Raw genomic sequence first — 15,887 nt, forward strand, 5'->3', positions numbered from 1 at the left:
TGGTTCTGTCCTCTGCAAATGTCATAAAAGGTCGAGCTGAGTAACTTTTATTGCGTTTGAATAACTTCCACAAAGACGTTCAAACATCCCAGCTGTAAAAACGGATCATTATGTGCTTCAAAGTGACCCTTTCAAGGGTTTTTGCGTCATTTAAATCGAAGTTTGACGCAAAATAACCACTTTTTACAGATAAGTTATAAAAAAATAAACTAAATCTAAAGTAAATGTCACATCCAACAGTTTCTCCTCCTCAGCAGATTAGTTTTTGGAATATTTTCAGTCAATAATCACATTATTTTCGGTGCTTTCAGAGAAATGTTCAGTTTTTTCCGAATAAATTCGTTTTATTTCAGTCTCAAAGTGACAGGAAACATGTTTGAGTTGCTTTGTTTAAAGTGGATCTGATCAGTGAACAGTTTTTATTGTTGGTGGAGGCTCGTGCTCAGCAGCAGGTTCACCTTTCAGCTCAAACTGTGTAACAGCGCCACCGCGTGGTCAGATGAGCGCAGAAATAAAGATGAAAACAGGAAGTTCACACAGCAATCATTGGGTTTATTTAGTCTTCAGTTCACAGTTCAGGAAAAGCAGCAGAGTTTATCCCTTTAATCCAGAAATAAAAAGGCACTCATTTCATCTTTAAAAGTCAGTTTTAAACACTTTTCCTATGAGATCAGGTCCAGTTTCTGCATCTAACGAGTGTTTAATGGTCTGTAAAAGTTAAATAAAGGCAGAATGAGGGAAGTTTCCTTTTAACTTAGATCAGGCAGAGCTGATGAATCTGTACCTTAAACACAGAAGTGACGGGAAAAGGAGACAAAGTCTTTAACATGACAAAGGAAGCAGTGATCAGACACTTTTACACAGATAAGGATAAAAAGATTAGTGCATTTCTCCACCTGAGAACCCAAACTTTAGATATTCCAGCCGGTCCAAAGTCTCAGAACATCGGAGGGAGTCATTTCTGCCTCAGGAGACGCTCCAAACACCCAAAGGAGGAGCTGGTGTGAATACAGACAGCGGATCCTGGTGAAAACAGCTGGATTGTTCCAATAAAAAGCCTCAGAGGCCACAGGGACAGAACCGCAGCCCGAATGGGAAGAAAAGATCCGTTTCACTGGATTTCTCCACCACTGCTGCTGGTTTCACTGCAGAAAGTCATAAAAGAAATGGAAGCTGTTCCCCCCGAGTTAAATGGGCTTTAATCAGAACGTGTTCTGTTGGTTTCAGCAGCTCAGCTGCAGATCTGCGGTCCGTCTGTCCGTCTGTCCTGCGGCGGTTTAACGGAGCGCGTAGCAGCAAACTTTAGCTTTGAAAAAGGATCAAAGACAGCTTTTAAAAACATTTGCAACCCGCGGCGGCCTGCGTTTCCACCGGGAAACCGGCCCGTGTCAACCGGTCCGTTTCAGGCGGCCTGCGTTTCCACCGGGAAACCGGCCCGTGTCAACCGGTCCGTTTCAGGCGGCCTGCGTTTCCACCGGGAAACCGGCCCGTGTCAACCGGTCCGTTTCAGGCGGCCTGCGTTTCCACCGGGGCGGTTTCAGGCGGCCCGCTTCAGGCGGCCGGCTCCGGGGCGGCCGGCTCGGGGGCGGGCCGGCCCGCTTCAGGCGGCTCTTTCTTCTGCACGCCTGCGACGAAGCGCTCGCGGCCCTTCTGCAGCGTGAACTCGCTGGGGCCGAGCTGCACGATCTTCCCGCTGCCCAGACACTCGTCGCCTTTGTAGAGAACTGCGAACTGGAGCACAGAGGAGCACAGACGTTAGCAGCTGCACGTGCACACGCCTGAGCTCGGGACGGCATGGTGTCAGCTGTTACCTGCCCCGGCGTCAGCGCCCTGACGGGCTGCGACAGCGAGATCCAAACAGAACCGTCCATGTTCAGGGTCACCGTGCAGGGAACTGCAGAGCACAGAGTCAGCCGAGTTAAGGTCCGTTTCACCTCCTCCGTCCTCACAGAACACACAGAACTCACCGAGCGGCATCTGGTGGATGAAGCGGAACTGGCATTCTAACATCTGGGTTCTGGCGAGCTCAGCGGGCGGGTCAGCCGCCACCCAGTGGAAGCGGTCGGTCCGCACCGTGTCACGGAAGAGGGACGAATGGTTGGTGGTGGGAGCCTGCGACAGGAGGGGTTTCAGGCATGAAGGCAGGCGTGTTTTCAGCGAGCAACACACAAGTTCTGTTCCCTCCAGGGAGTTCTGGGTCGGATCGTTAGCATTTCACAGAGAAGTCAAACAGATAAAGACGAGCTGGAGCTGAAGTAAGCAGCTCCGGTCTGATCTAAGAGAGCTTTTCTGTTGGTGCTTCCACTCCAAAAAGGTGAAAAACTAAACCTTCCTGAACTAAAACCATCTCCAAATAAAGAGTTTAAAAAGAGCTTTTCTGACCACAAACACGTCTCCAGTGGCGATGTCTTTGTCCACCACGAACCAGGCGTCCCTCAGCCCGCCGATTCTCGCCCTCTGGCCCAGCGTCAGCGTGAACCAGCCTGGATGGATGCAGAGAAAACGTTTAATTGGACCCGAACCGAGCCAGAATGCGTCCATAGAGCAGGAAACAGACCTCTGTGCGTTCCCATGACGCTCCCGTCCTCGATGGACACCAAGTTTCCTGGTTTGGGCTCCAGATACTGAAAAGGAAGCAAATCGGAGACGTTTACCTGGAGTTTCAGCTGCAAAGCTGAAAGAAAAGAAGCTCTCCTCACCTCCAGAATAAACTGCTCAAAGTTCCTCTCCCCGATGAAGCAGATGCCCATGCTCTGCCGGAACAACGACACACAGCGTTCAGTCACACAGTCTAAACACACCCAGCTGTGCCACACCTCTACTCCCTGCCCAGCACCTCTTTCTTCTTCAGCACATGCTGGAAGCCCGCCTCAGCGGCCATCTTCTTCACAAAGTCTTTGGTGAGCCCAGCGAGCGGGAACATGGTTTGCCTCACAGCATCCTGAGAGATCTGACTGAGGAAGAAGGTCTGGTCTTTGATGAGGTCGGCTCCTTTGAACAGGCGGACGGCTGCGGGAGAAACAGAACAGCGTTTAACTTCCAGTGAAACAGACACACCAGGAGGCCAGAGATCAACTGGAAAATCAGCTGGAGGGCAGTTTGAACTGGTTTGACAGGGACTACTTTGTGTCGGAATACATGTCTGAGCGAGCTAAAGTTCCCCAAAGTTCCACCAGGACTGGAAGGAGCAGAATTTCCTTCAGTCAAAAGTGAAATAATCCAGATTAAAAGTCTGCATTCAGCTAGAAAAAGTGACTTTTATCCCTACAGAACACACCGAGCTTTAAAGGACTGACGTCTCAGCGGATTTATCTGACTTCTGTCCATCAGAACTCACAGAAAGTGGGTCAGATCTCTACTTCCTGTCTGCATAAACCTGACTTTAAAGTGCCGCTGTCAGTCTCCGAAGCTCTGACTGCTTCCTGATCTTTACCTTTGACCTTTAGGCCGCCAGGATCCCGCCTGCTCGCTGCTCCCTGAGGCAGAAGCGAACACAGAGAGGCAGCGTTCACTTTTTTTCTGCAGGTCTGATCGAACACTTACGATTTCTGATCTCAAAGCGATCTCTGAAAAGCGTCGTGTTCGGCGCCACGTGCGACTGCTGGAAAACCTCTTCGTCCTCCTGCGACGTCCTGGCGTAGTGACCCGTTGCCATGGCATCAGCACCTAAAACACAGAGTTTTATGAACCAGGACTGCCTTCATCACACATTTCACAGCTGAACGAGCCCCGTTGCTTTCTTCTTCTTCTCTTTGGGAACGAAAGACATCAGGTGGCCCGATGCAGCTGGACTGCTTCCACATGCGGTTTTATCTTAAATTTAGAGTCCTGACATGAAGTCTGCAGACAGCAGTCGGTCTCGGGAAGTTTGGGGGATCAGAGGAGGCTCAAATCTGAAAAATTATGGTTTTAGGCTGAGAAAATGAAGTGAAAATAACCATCTTTGACCAAAGTGAAGCCAAATCTCCACATTTTCATGCAGAGATGGTTTTAATCTTCGATTTATTTTCACCTGCAGGTCAAACTAAACTAAACATCCAACAAAATGCATCAAAAGGTCTATTTGGGGCGTTTAAGCGAGGTGGAGAACACCAGCACATACCCAGAGTGTTGAGGGCGTATTTGTGGAAATGGTTGAACTTGATGTACTTGTTGCAGAGTATATCAGGGTTGGGGGTCCTGCCCTTCTCATACTCCTTCAGAAGGTTGCTGCAAATGAATGGAGAGGACATTAAAACAGCAATGAGAACATTTAGAAAGACGCGTTTCCGACGGCAGGCGCGTTACCTGAACACATCGTGCCAGTACTCCTTGACATAGGACACTTGGTGGAAGGGGATGTCCAGGATCTGGCAGACTCTGTAGGCGTCCTCGCAGTCTTTCTCTGAGGCACAGACCCCCTTCTCATCCAGAGAGTCCCAGTTCTTCATGAAAACCCCCGTCACCTTGTAGCCTTCACACAGCAGAGAGCAAAGTGGCTTCAACCGGAGCCGAACCAACATACATTCATCCCCGTTCAGCGTGTTTCTGGGGTATTTAACGTCTTTCCTCACCTCTCCTCTTCAGTAATAAAGCCGCCACAGAGCTGTCCACTCCGCCGGACATGGCGCACACGACGTGTCTTAACATCCCCATGTCGTTTCCCCTCCAAACGCGGTCAAAAAACTCATTTATTGCTTGCGTAACTATAAAAATGCAGCGAACTGCGCCTCTCCGCCGCTTTCGGGAGCCGCCATGTTTAAAGGTCCCGGACGCAAATGTGTCCGACCTGAAACACGTTCTGAGCCGGAAACATCGAGCAGACGGTGGAAGTGTAACACCGGTCAGCTGCCGAGGGAGCACAGACATGAAGGTAGGAGCGAATGTGAGCCGCTACACGGGATTTCTGTGGTCAATTTAAGGGTTTTCTCATCAAAAGTGCGGTTTGTTATTCAGCCTCCAGCAGCTTTTCCAGAGAAATGCACAGTTTCCACCAGCATCACTGACATATTTCAGCTTCAACTCAGCAGAACTCTTCTTCTTCTTCTGAAAACTAACTGAAGCGTTGAAGGTAAAGATCAGAAAATCCAGAAAAACGACTTAAGTAACTGATTAAAAGGTGCTTTTATCATGCAGAATTATGAATTAAAAACGGATTTAAGATATTTTTCTTTCTTTTTCATAATTTTTAGATAATAAAACGACAAATATTTGAATGAGAAGTTACAGATGAATTCATTAAAGATAAGATTCGTCAGACTTCCAGGATCCATGAAGCCCATCAGGATTTGAGACATCTTTTCTTTTTAATCATCATTATTATTTTCGAGGGTTATATAGCTTGCATTATTTATTTTTTTACTGCTACAAATGAGAAAAATAAAGAAGAATTCACAGATTCTTACATTTACTTTGACTTTACTCAATTTTTACACCCCAGACCTGCAACATCCCATAAAGTCAGTGAACCTTTTCCCACTTTGTGTCCTTCTGCCAACACTTAAAGCCGCTCTGACTCTGAGGAAACCAGGTGATGCAGAGTTCCAGCTGTTATTTTGTCCCATTCTTCCTTAAACAGGTCTTAAGGTGTGCAGCAGGGCGGGGGGGTGGTTGTTTCTCTGCTGGGGACAGGTCAGGACTGCAGGCAGCCAGTCCAGCACCCGTACCTCTTCTTCCTCAGCCAGGCCTTTGGAATGTGGCAGAATGTGGTTTTCCATGGTCTGCTTGAACAATGCTGGGACGTCCCAGGAAAAGATGTGGCCTTGAAGGCAGCATATGTTGCTGTAAAATCTCAGTGAACTTTTCTGCATTAATGCTGCCGTCACAGAAGTGGAAATGAGCTTTGCCCCCTGATCCAACCCCATACCATCACAGAGCCTGGCTGCAGGGACTGGTTGCTGACAGCAGGCTGGATGCTGCTTTTGCTCTTTGCTCCATTTCTTCCAACAAAGATGTGGAATACTGATGGGTCTGACCACAGCCCACGTTTCCACCGTGTGACGGTCCATCCCAGACGCCTCCGAGCCCAGAGAAGTGGACGAGGTTAACATCAGGCTTCTTTCCTGCACAGTAAAGCTTGTGGATGGAACTCTGTATTGTGGTGCTTGACAAAGGTTTCCACAGTAATCCCTTGTCCATGTGCTTCTATCAGCTGCTGATGAATGACGGTTCTTGATGCAGCGTCTGAGGGGTCAGAGGTCACGGGGTCCAGCTTAGGCTTTCCACTGAAACTCCTCCAGATTCCTTGGATGCTTTAATGATATTCTGCTCTGTAGAGGCAGAAATATGCAGGTCCCTTCCAGTCTTTCCTTCACATTTGTGGACAAATCAAAGACTGAACCTCTCATGGATGCTGCTTTTCTACCAAATAAGACCTCATCCCCCATCCCAACCTTTGTGGAACATGTTGTAGGCCTGAAATGCAGAAACTGATGCTGAAATCAAGTTGATAAGCACAGCATGAGATGTTTTCTTTCAGTTTTGTCCCCTCTCACCTGCTTCTATCTGGCTCCGGCTGACTTTAGAGGAAGCAGAAAACACCAAACTACTCATTTCAGAGGCTGCAGCTGCTCCCATTAGTTTGACTCTCGCTTCTTAAGGCCTCATAAAGAAACTTTATGATCGTTTTAATCCTTGAACCCACGCTGTTTTCACGCTCTTTAGAGCCTTAAACTCTAATTTCACTGAGGCAGTCTTAATAATCCAGAGTTTCCATATTTGTGTGTCACTGTCTCAGATGGATCAGGCGTCTGCAGACTCCGTCACTTTGGATCTCCTGAGAGAGGCCAGAGAGACGGTGAGGAGCAGCCCTCTGGGGGTCATCAACACTCCCATGATCCCCTGGTGCCAGACAACTCTGCCCCCGAGCGCCAGCTGCAGGATCCAAATCAAACTGGAAAACATGCAGACAACCGGTCAGTGTTTTCGTGCACGTCTGCGCTGATTTGCTGATTCTTACCTTGTTGTTATTAACAGGATCCTTTAAGATCAGGGGCGTGGCCAATCAGTTTGCCAGGAGACAGGCGGGTGGCCATTTTGTCACAATGTCTGCAGGGAACTACGGGAAGTCTTTCGCATTCGCCTCAAAGCATTATGGGACGAAGGGAAAGGTGGTCATGCCGGAGACGGCCCCGGAGTCCCGGTCCCTCCTCATCCAGGTCAGAGCGCAGCTGACAGTGAGATAAAGTGGGACAGATCACTTGTTTTTGGAAATAAGCAGCTTTGGCGGTGCTTCTGCGTCTCGTCCTCAGAGTTTTGGCGTGGAGGTGGAGCGGGTTCCTACATCCTGTCTGATGACCGTGGTCAACCGCTGCGTGCAGGAGGACAACATGACCTTCCTGCACTCCTACGACGACCTGGATCTGATCGCTGGACACGCCAGGTGGGCTGACAGCCCGCTGCAGCTTTCCACGTCTCATTTTCAGTCACGCTGACCTGTGTGTGTGCAGCCTGGGCCTGGAGGTGCTGGAGGTGCTGCCCCGGCCCGACGTGGTGGTGGTGTGCTGCGGGGGAGGAGGCCTGCTGGCCGGAGTGGCCGCCGCCATCAAACTGTCGGGCTGTGATAAGAGCAGGATCTACGGCGTGGAACCAGAGGGAGGTAAAGGCTGAGAAATGTGTCGCCTGCTGAAGCAGCAGAGGTTGGATTTGAGCCTGAGTGTGTGTGTGTGTGTCTCTGTGTGTGTGTGTGTGTGTGTGTGTGTGTGTGTGTGTGTGTGTGTGTGTGTGTCTCTCAGCCTGCACCATGTACAGAAGCTTGATTGAAAACAAGCCGGTGGGGATGGACACCAAGAGCGTCGCCTCTGGGCTGGCGCCTCCTTCTGCAGGTCGGCCATTTTCTCACTTCTGGTTTTTAACTGCCGCCTTCCTCCTGTCGACCAATCAAAAGAAAGAATCCTTCTCTTTGGCTCAGGTCGGCTCCCGTTCGAGCTGTGCCGGCGCTACGTTGAGGGCATCGTCCTGGTGAGCGACGGGGAGATCAAAGCGGCGGTGTCCACGCTGTACAGGGCCGGGCTGGTGGTGGAACCGTCGGGCGCCGCTGCGTTCGCCGCCATCGTTAACAACAAGATACCCGACCTGGAGGGGAGGAGCGTCGTGTGCATCCTCAGCGGAGGGAACATGGGAAAGGACGAGCTCGCCAACTTTCCAGACTGAAAGCTCGTCTTTATCGTCCTGATAGTCGGTTAAAATGAATAAATAAATGGTTTCCTTTGAGCAAATTCTCCTGAGAAGTATTTAAATAAAAAAAATCCAGCTGATGCGTGTTTTGATTTGACTCTCAGGCCGAGAGTTTTAACTCTTTCATGTTGGAGCTGCAGATCTGCAGTTTTTTATCTAAATCCTCCAGAGGCTGATATTTGAGTCACAGCTCACAGCGCTTTGGATCCATTATTCAACAGGTTTCTGTCTCCTGCTGAGTCCACCTTCAGGTTCAAAGGACCTCAGAGGAGAAAGAAGTGGCTGCTGCCGGTTTCACTGCACGACACACAACAGATCCAGAGAGCTGGAATAAAGACACCACCTTTGAAAGACTTTATAGTTTATGGTTCAGTGAGACTCTTCTGCAGCTGAAAGCCTTTTTAACATCTCAAATGACAGAAATAAACCCAGTTAATAACCGTGTCCTGTAGCTACATCACGTCCTTGGTGGCCATTCTGCAGACGACAGCATCAAGCAGACACTTCTCCTCCTGAGGAGTGATTTTGTACAGCTGGAAGGAAAAAAACAAGAATATTAGTGATAAAATGCAACAGAAATCCATCAGGATGTGACAACAGTCGGGTCAAAACGTGTTAAAGGTGCAAAAATCTGCTGAATGCAAATCATTTCAATCCTTCATTTAGGTCTAAATGGATCAAAATGTTCTGGAAAGGTCCTGCATCATCTTATTTTAACAACTCTGTCAATGTTTCGCTCCAAAGTGAGATGTTGGATGTTCGATTTCAGTTTAACGTCACAATCTTTTCATGTTTTGTTCCACCGACTAAAAATGTGCTTTAGCATCGTTTAGCCTTCTGATGTTAGCCTGTGAGGCTAAATGTAACGCGACAGAATGAAGAACTCGTGTGCATTAATGCTTCTTATTAAATCAACAAACCATCAACAAGCGAATGCATCAGATAATATCTGGAGTTTGGACTTCAGCTCCCTGACCACAGTTTGACATACGGTGAAATCCACAGAGAGAGCTGAAGATGTCGCTGTTTTCAGCCTTGTTCCTTTCATGTCCAACACAGCGTGTTTATGTCATTTCACTAAATTAAGTTTTAAATGACTTAGAAGCAGTTTTTAATAAACATCTGCTGTCATTTGTAACCTTAAGACTTAAATATGAGGACAGAATGATGCAGAGAAACTGCTCCATGCATCTGTTCCTTCAGGACTGAACTACTGTAATTCCTTATTATTGTTCTGTCCCACAGATTCTCTGAAAAGCCTCCAGCTGATCCAAAACCCTGCAGCCAGAGTTCTGCTGAGATCTAACAGCAGAGATCATGTTTCTCCAGTTTTAGCTTCTCTTCATTGGCTCCCTGTTAAATTCAGAATAGAATTTAAGATTCTTCTCCTCACATATAAAGCTCTTAATGACCGAGCTCCATCACATCTTAAAGATCTCATAGTTGGATATTTCCCCAACAGAGCACTTTGCTCTCAGGCTGCAGGTTTCCTTGTGGTTCCCAGAGTTTCTAAAAGCAGAATGGGAGGCAGAGCCTTCAGTTATCAGGCCCCTAAAAGCAGAATGGGAGGCAGAGCCTTCAGTTATCAGGCCCCTAAAAGCAGAATGGGAGGCAGAGCCTTCAGTTATCAGGCCCCTAAAAGCAGAATGGGAGGCAGAGCCTTCAGTTATCAGGCCCCTAACAGCAGAATGGGAGGCAGAGCCTTCAGTTATCAGGCCCCTAAAAGCAGAATGGGAGGCAGAGCCTTCAGTTATCAGGCCCCTAAAAGCAGAATGGGAGGCAGAGCCTTCAGTTATCAGGCCCCTAAAAGCAGAATGGGAGGCAGAGCCTTCAGTTATCAGGCCCCTAAAAGCAGAATGGGAGGCAGAGCCTTCAGTTATCAGGCCCCTAAAAGCAGAATGGGAGGCAGAGCCTTCAGTTATCAGGCCCCTAAAAGCAGAATGGGAGGCAGAGCCTTCGGTTATCAGGCCCCTAAAAGCAGAATGGGAGGCAGAGCCTTCAGTTATCAGGCCCCTAAAAGCAGAATGGGAGGCAGAGCCTTCAGTTATCAGGCCCCTCTCTGTGGAACCAGCTGCCAGTTTGGCTTCAGGAAGCAGACACCCTCTCTACCTTTAAGATCAGGCTGAAACTTTCCTTTCTGATAAAGCTTATAGTTAGGGATGGCTCAGGTGAGCCTGAAACATCCCATAGTTCTGCTGCTACAGGCCCAGCCTGCTGGGGGAGCTCCCATGATGCACCTCTCCTCTCTCTTCTTTAATATTCTTCATCCACACAGTAAGTTAGAACACGTAAAGCTTTAGGAAACCTTTTTGATCTTTGCAGTATCTGATAAGGAGGAGATATCGTCCACTGGAACCTGTCGTCCGTCCACTTTGGCTGTGATGTCCGACAGAAGCTGCGTCTCGTCTTTGTTGTGAACCACGACCACCAGGACAGAGTCATCGGCTCCTGAGATCCCAAAACTCTTAAAGGCCTCTGAGATCTGCATCAGAAATGTTTTCACTCACATGATGAAACAATTCATCCCTTTTACTGACATAGAAAGGTCATATAACTCACTTTATTAGCAGGTGACAGGTTGAAGATTATCTCCGAGTTTAAAGATCTTGTTTTCATTTTTCCAATGATCTGTAAATGAAGAGCTTTGTTGGCGGCCACCAGCACTTGGAAATGATTCACCAGCTGGAAATGATAATTAATCATATCTTGAATATCAATGTGTGGCGCCACTTTTAACTAGTAAATATGCTACATTAAATGTATACACATAAGTACATTAAACTTGGACTCAATGTTGCTAAAACCAACGAATATTAGCCTCACCATCGTCGGGTTGATCAAAGCTGCGTTTATTTTTCCCTCCACAGCATTTTGTCTCAACTCTGCCGCATTTTTTACTTCTTTAAAAAGCATCTGAGTCACCCTGTAGTCCGGGAATAGCTCTAACTCCTGGGTATGGTGCATGTTTGAGCGAATTTGAGCGAAGTTTCTAGCAATTGACAATTATCATCGTGTTTCACGTGAAAACGGTCCGCACGCCGACGGAACCATAATACTGTGACACCGCTGGAGAGGAAACATCCACCTTTGAGGATACAGTAACAATAAAAAATAAGAAATGGAGTTACCTTATCTTTAAATAAATATATAATATGCATTTTATGCCAACTACCTTTTAAAACATTTCCGATACTGCATTTTTACCGTAAGGTAGGAACAAATAATCATAAGCGTTTTGCGATCGAGCTAATTTCTGAGGCGGACCTCCAGCAGTCAAATATCAAAACTCTTCCGTTTATCGACACTAAATGCATTTCATCCCATAAAACTCCGAGCTGAGGTTGTTTTTGCGGTTTAAATTCTCAGATATCGTCACTATGTGTTTTATCAGACAATTTAACAGTTAGTTTAGCTCCGAATTTACTTTTAACGCGGTGCTTCCTCGTCGGAAATGGAGAAATTTGAAGGCTACATTTTCACCGCCCTCTGCAGCACCAACTTCTTGATATCATGCCTGCTGTTCTCCAGAATCACACGGGAGCAAAGGGAGCCGTACATGGACGAGATTTTTCATGTTCCACTTGCTCAGAAATACTGCCACGGAAAGTTCAACGAGGTAAACCCGGTTTCTCGCTGTAATTGTTGCCATGAAAGTGGGTTTTTGCCATTGTGAGGCGGATTAAGGTTAGCCTGCAGCGGGGCTTTACTCATTTAACTAAAATGATGTGGCAGCTTGTCGAGGTTTTAATCTCTATGTCGGACATATATAGCGGGATTAGCGGGGGCTGTCTGGCTAAATGTATTTCACTTTTCCAGTAGCTCAGTTTTTACCAGGAAGGTTTCCAGTAAAGTGGAGCCTAAAAGACCTTTTTTAAACCCTGACTGACTACATTAACAATAAAGTTTGACTAACTGATCTATATCAGCTGGATTTCACTGTTAAAACTGTGCACATTAATCATATTACATATAACTGGATATATTCAGGCCCAAAAGACGACAAATACACAGAAAATATGAGAAATATTGATAAAAAGACCCTGAAAAGGAGCAAAAGAGCCATGAAGACTCGGGAATGATGAAGTTCAGCTGGATCACGTCTTAAATAAGTCTCTGCAGAACAGAACTTCTAACCCGGTGACGCTGTGTTTTATTCGTGCAGTGGGACCCAATGATCACCACCCTCCCGGGCCTTTACCTGGTCTCCGTGGGCGTCATTAAGCCCGTGGTGTGGCTCGCCGACCTGACGGGCGCCGTGGTGTGTTCCACGGCCATGCTGCGCTTCATCAACCTGCTTTTCAACTGCGGCAACCTCTACCTGATCTACCTGCTCATGTGCAAGCTGCACCTCAGGGAGAAGGTAAGCGCAGAGGATGATGAGGCAGCGTGTTTGGGTTTGTTGTGGTCTGACGCCATGTTGCTTCTGTTCCAGACACGAACCGCCTCCCGCCGAGTCCTGTCGGCGCTGTCTCTGTCCACCTTCCCCGTGCTCTACTTCTTCAACTTCCTCTACTACACCGACGCCGGATCTACTTTCTTCATCCTCTTCACCTACCTCATGACGCTCTACGGCTGCCACAAGGCCTCGGCGCTCCTCGGCGTCTGCTCTGTGCTCTTCCGCCAGACCAACATCATCTGGGTGGCCTTTTGCGCCGGCACTCTCGTTGCCGCCAAAATGGACGAGGCCTGGAGGGTGGAGCACACGAAGAAGAGGGATGAGAAGTCCCCGCCCTCCCAGGTCCCTCTGTCCTTTAGCGGCGCGAAGAAGGTGATGCTTTTCTCTCTGGAGTTCCTCACCTCGCCCAGTCAGGTGAAGGCCGTGCTCCTGGTGGCGTGGCCTTACGCGGCGGTTGGCGTAGGTTTCCTGGTGTTCGTGGTGTTGAATGACGGCATCGTGGTCGGCGACAGGACGAGCCACGAGGCCTGCCTGAACTTCCCTCAGCTCTTCTACTTCTTCTCCTTCGCCCTGTTTTTCTCGGCTCCCGTCTCGCTGTGCTACCACCGCGTCCTTCGCTTCCTGCAGGCCCTGAAAAAACAGCCCTTCTTCTTCCTCTTCGTCACAGCCGTCTCTTTGCTCCTGGTGTGGAAGTTTACGTTTGTCCACAAGTACCTTCTGGCAGACAACCGCCACTTCCCCTTCTACGTTTGGAAAAAACTCTTCCAGAGGCACGAGCTCGTGCGCTTCTTCTTCGTTCCCGCTTACGTCTTCGCCGGCTGGAATTTCCTGGACTCCTTCAAGTCGCGCTCGCTCTTCTGGAGCCTGGCCTACTTGGCGTGTCTCCTGGCCGCCACAGTGCCCCAGAAGCTGCTGGAGTTCAGGTACTTCATTGTTCCGTATCTGATGTACCGGCTGCACATGCCTCTGCCCTCTCTTCCGAGGCTCATGGTGGAGTTCCTGCTGTACTCGGCTGTAAACGCTGCCACCGTTTACGTCTTCATCGCCAAGACCTTCCAGTGGCCAGACAGCACGGCCACGCAGAGGTTCATGTGGTGAGGAGTCCGTTCAGCCATGTTTTTACAGCGTGTCCGTGTCGTTTTCGCAGTGTTGGATTGAGAAAATCAATATTTTTCGGGTTTTGCCCTCAAACTGCAAACACAGTCCTGCCTGTTTCCAGGGAGTCGGTTCATAACTACAGTAAAATAGTCCCTTTATTCAGAAAGTGCCAGTGATGGTATCAGAAAAACGAGGTTTCTAACTCTGAAGGACACGCAGTGTGACACAGCTAGTTTTTCTTACCATAGATGTAAAAATCAATCACTTTGAGACACAGTTTGAAGAACTAGTTGCTGAATAAAGCTGTAAATACGAATAAAGAGACCAAAAATGACTGTAAACATCAGACCTTTTGTGATTATGAGTGTTCTGTCTGTTTTAAATGATCTGAACAGAGTCTTCGGAGCTGGTTTTCAGGCAGAATTTGAAGAAGAAATTAAGAATGTATAAAGAGCAGCTTTGTTGGGATTCAGGCTGTTTTAATACAGAAGGAAGCTGGAGCCCATCCAGAGAGCGCAGAGCTTCGATTTCAGTCGGATTAAACGTGTTTACGTCCAGTTTTGGTCAAACTGACACAGTAATTAGTTTTTTTTTTCAGTGTGAACTGCTGGAGACGTGGACCATAACTTTATTATGAACAGTTTGACGATTTAAATGTTCCTGGTTTCTACCTTTTTCTTTCTTTTACTTTGACGAAGCCATAAGAATCCACTGGAGATACCTACCATGTTAATTTAGAGGCTTTTATTTGTAAAAAAGTAGGTTGTTTTTGTACGAAGTGACTGTTTTGTGCCTGTTTGTGCTCATGTTATCAGTGATGCTGCGACTTTCCTCCAAAAAACAGGAAAATCTGATCAGACCTTTCAGTTTATGCTTCACGCTTGATTTTTGATCATTAAAGTGACTTCTTTTTGACACCTTTTCACATTAATCCTCCTTTTCCCCAGTTTCATTGTGATAAAAGAGGAAAAGAAAGGACAGAAGTGAAAGTTTGGGCACTTTTCCTGCTCGGTGGAAACTTTCTGTAGCAGCTGAGAACTTTTCACTTTGACTTTTTTGGGATAACGACTCGTTCTTCCAGAAAAGTCTAGACTTTCTGCTCTGAATCTGTCCGAAATGAAATCAGCCCAGTTATCATGCTTAAAATGTCTGAGCTTTAAACCTCTTTGTTCATCTTGGACTCTGTGAAACACCATGATATCTAATTGTTTTTGTCTTTTTTCCATCTGTACTTGCTTCCGTAAATGTGCTGCTGCCATGTTGATACAACTTTTGAATAAAACGTCTTACCATAAATAAACTGTACCGAGTGGGATTATTTTACAGCGAGGGAACAGTTTTAGCATAAATAAACTGCACCGAGTGTGATTATTTGACAGCGAGGGAACAGTTTTACCATAAATAAACTGTACCGAGTGGGATTATTTTACAGCGAGGGAACAGCTTTACCATAAATAAACTACCGAGTGCGATTATCTTACTGCGAGGGAACAGTTTTACCATAAATAAACTGTACTGAGTAGGATTATTTGACAGCGAGGGAACAGTTTTACCATAAATAAACTGCACTGAGTGTGATTATTTTACAGCGAGGGAACAGTTTTACCATAAATAAACTGTACCGAGTGGGATTATTTTACAGCGAGGGAACAGTTTTACCATAAATAAATCGTACCGAGTGGGATTATCTTACTGCGAGGGAACAGTTTCACCATAAATAAACTGTACCGAGTGGGATTATTTTACAGCGAGGGAACAGCTTTACCATAAATAAACTGTACCGAGTGCGATTATCTTACTGCGAGGGAACAGTTTCACCATAAATAAACTGTACCGAGTGGGATTATTTTACAGTGAGGGAATAGTTTTACCATAAATAAACTGCACTGAGTGTGATTATTTTACAGCGAGGGAACAGTTTTACCATAAATAAACTGTACCGAGTGGGATTATTTTACAGCGAGGGAACAGCTTTACCATAAATAAACTGTACCGAGTGCGATTATCTTACTGCGAGGGAACAGTTTTACCATAAATAAACTGTACCGAGTGGGATTATTTTACAGCGAGGGAACAGCTTTACCATAAATAAACTGTACCGAGTGCGATTATCTTACTGCGAGGGAACAGTTTTACCATAAATAAACTGCACTGAGTGTGATTATTTTACAGCGAGGGAACAGTTTTACCATAAATAAACTGTACCGAGTGGGATTATTTCACAGCGAGGGAACAGTTT

The 15,887-nt window shown here is 47.0% G+C and overlaps 4 protein-coding genes across 4 annotated transcripts; 2 read left to right on the forward strand and 2 right to left on the reverse strand.

Annotated features, from left to right (window-relative positions):
* Window positions 1–539: 539 nt before the first annotated feature.
* Window positions 540–4,929, reverse strand: trmu (tRNA 5-methylaminomethyl-2-thiouridylate methyltransferase). Its single transcript, XM_072377419.1, has 11 exons — window positions 4,554–4,929; window positions 4,288–4,453; window positions 4,103–4,209; window positions 3,544–3,666; window positions 2,837–3,009; window positions 2,700–2,753; window positions 2,558–2,624; window positions 2,383–2,483; window positions 1,968–2,112; window positions 1,812–1,894; window positions 540–1,731 (listed from the first exon to the last, which is right to left on the reverse strand). The coding sequence occupies exons 1-11, from the start codon at window positions 4,846–4,848 to the stop codon at window positions 1,552–1,554; spliced, it is 1,494 nt and encodes a 497-aa protein (XP_072233520.1). The 5' UTR covers window positions 4,849–4,929; the 3' UTR covers window positions 540–1,551.
* srr (serine racemase) lies at window positions 4,861–8,183 on the forward strand. The gene is made up of 7 exons (XM_072377420.1): window positions 4,861–5,050; window positions 6,716–6,893; window positions 6,955–7,136; window positions 7,230–7,360; window positions 7,428–7,576; window positions 7,713–7,802; window positions 7,889–8,183. Exons 2-7 carry the CDS (start codon window positions 6,716–6,718, stop codon window positions 8,128–8,130), a joined length of 972 nt encoding a protein of 323 aa, XP_072233521.1. The 5' UTR covers window positions 4,861–5,050; the 3' UTR covers window positions 8,131–8,183.
* A 315-nt stretch (window positions 8,184–8,498) lies between these two features.
* Window positions 8,499–11,207, reverse strand: tprkb (Tp53rk binding protein). The gene is made up of 4 exons (XM_072377421.1): window positions 10,978–11,207; window positions 10,714–10,836; window positions 10,460–10,636; window positions 8,499–8,687 (listed from the first exon to the last, which is right to left on the reverse strand). Exons 1-4 carry the CDS (start codon window positions 11,116–11,118, stop codon window positions 8,607–8,609), a joined length of 522 nt encoding a protein of 173 aa, XP_072233522.1. The 5' UTR covers window positions 11,119–11,207; the 3' UTR covers window positions 8,499–8,606.
* Window positions 11,208–11,418: 211 nt separating this feature from the next.
* alg10 (ALG10 alpha-1,2-mannosyltransferase) lies at window positions 11,419–14,928 on the forward strand. Its single transcript, XM_072377710.1, has 3 exons — window positions 11,419–11,770; window positions 12,317–12,514; window positions 12,587–14,928. Exons 1-3 carry the CDS (start codon window positions 11,606–11,608, stop codon window positions 13,646–13,648), a joined length of 1,425 nt encoding a protein of 474 aa, XP_072233811.1. The 5' UTR covers window positions 11,419–11,605; the 3' UTR covers window positions 13,649–14,928.
* The last annotated feature ends 959 nt before the right edge of the window (window positions 14,929–15,887 follow it).

Source organism: Leuresthes tenuis, unplaced genomic scaffold, assembly GCF_036924035.1.
Source record: "Leuresthes tenuis unplaced genomic scaffold, fLeuTen1.0.hap1 SCAF_23, whole genome shotgun sequence".
NCBI lineage: Eukaryota > Metazoa > Chordata > Actinopteri > Atheriniformes > Atherinopsidae > Leuresthes > Leuresthes tenuis.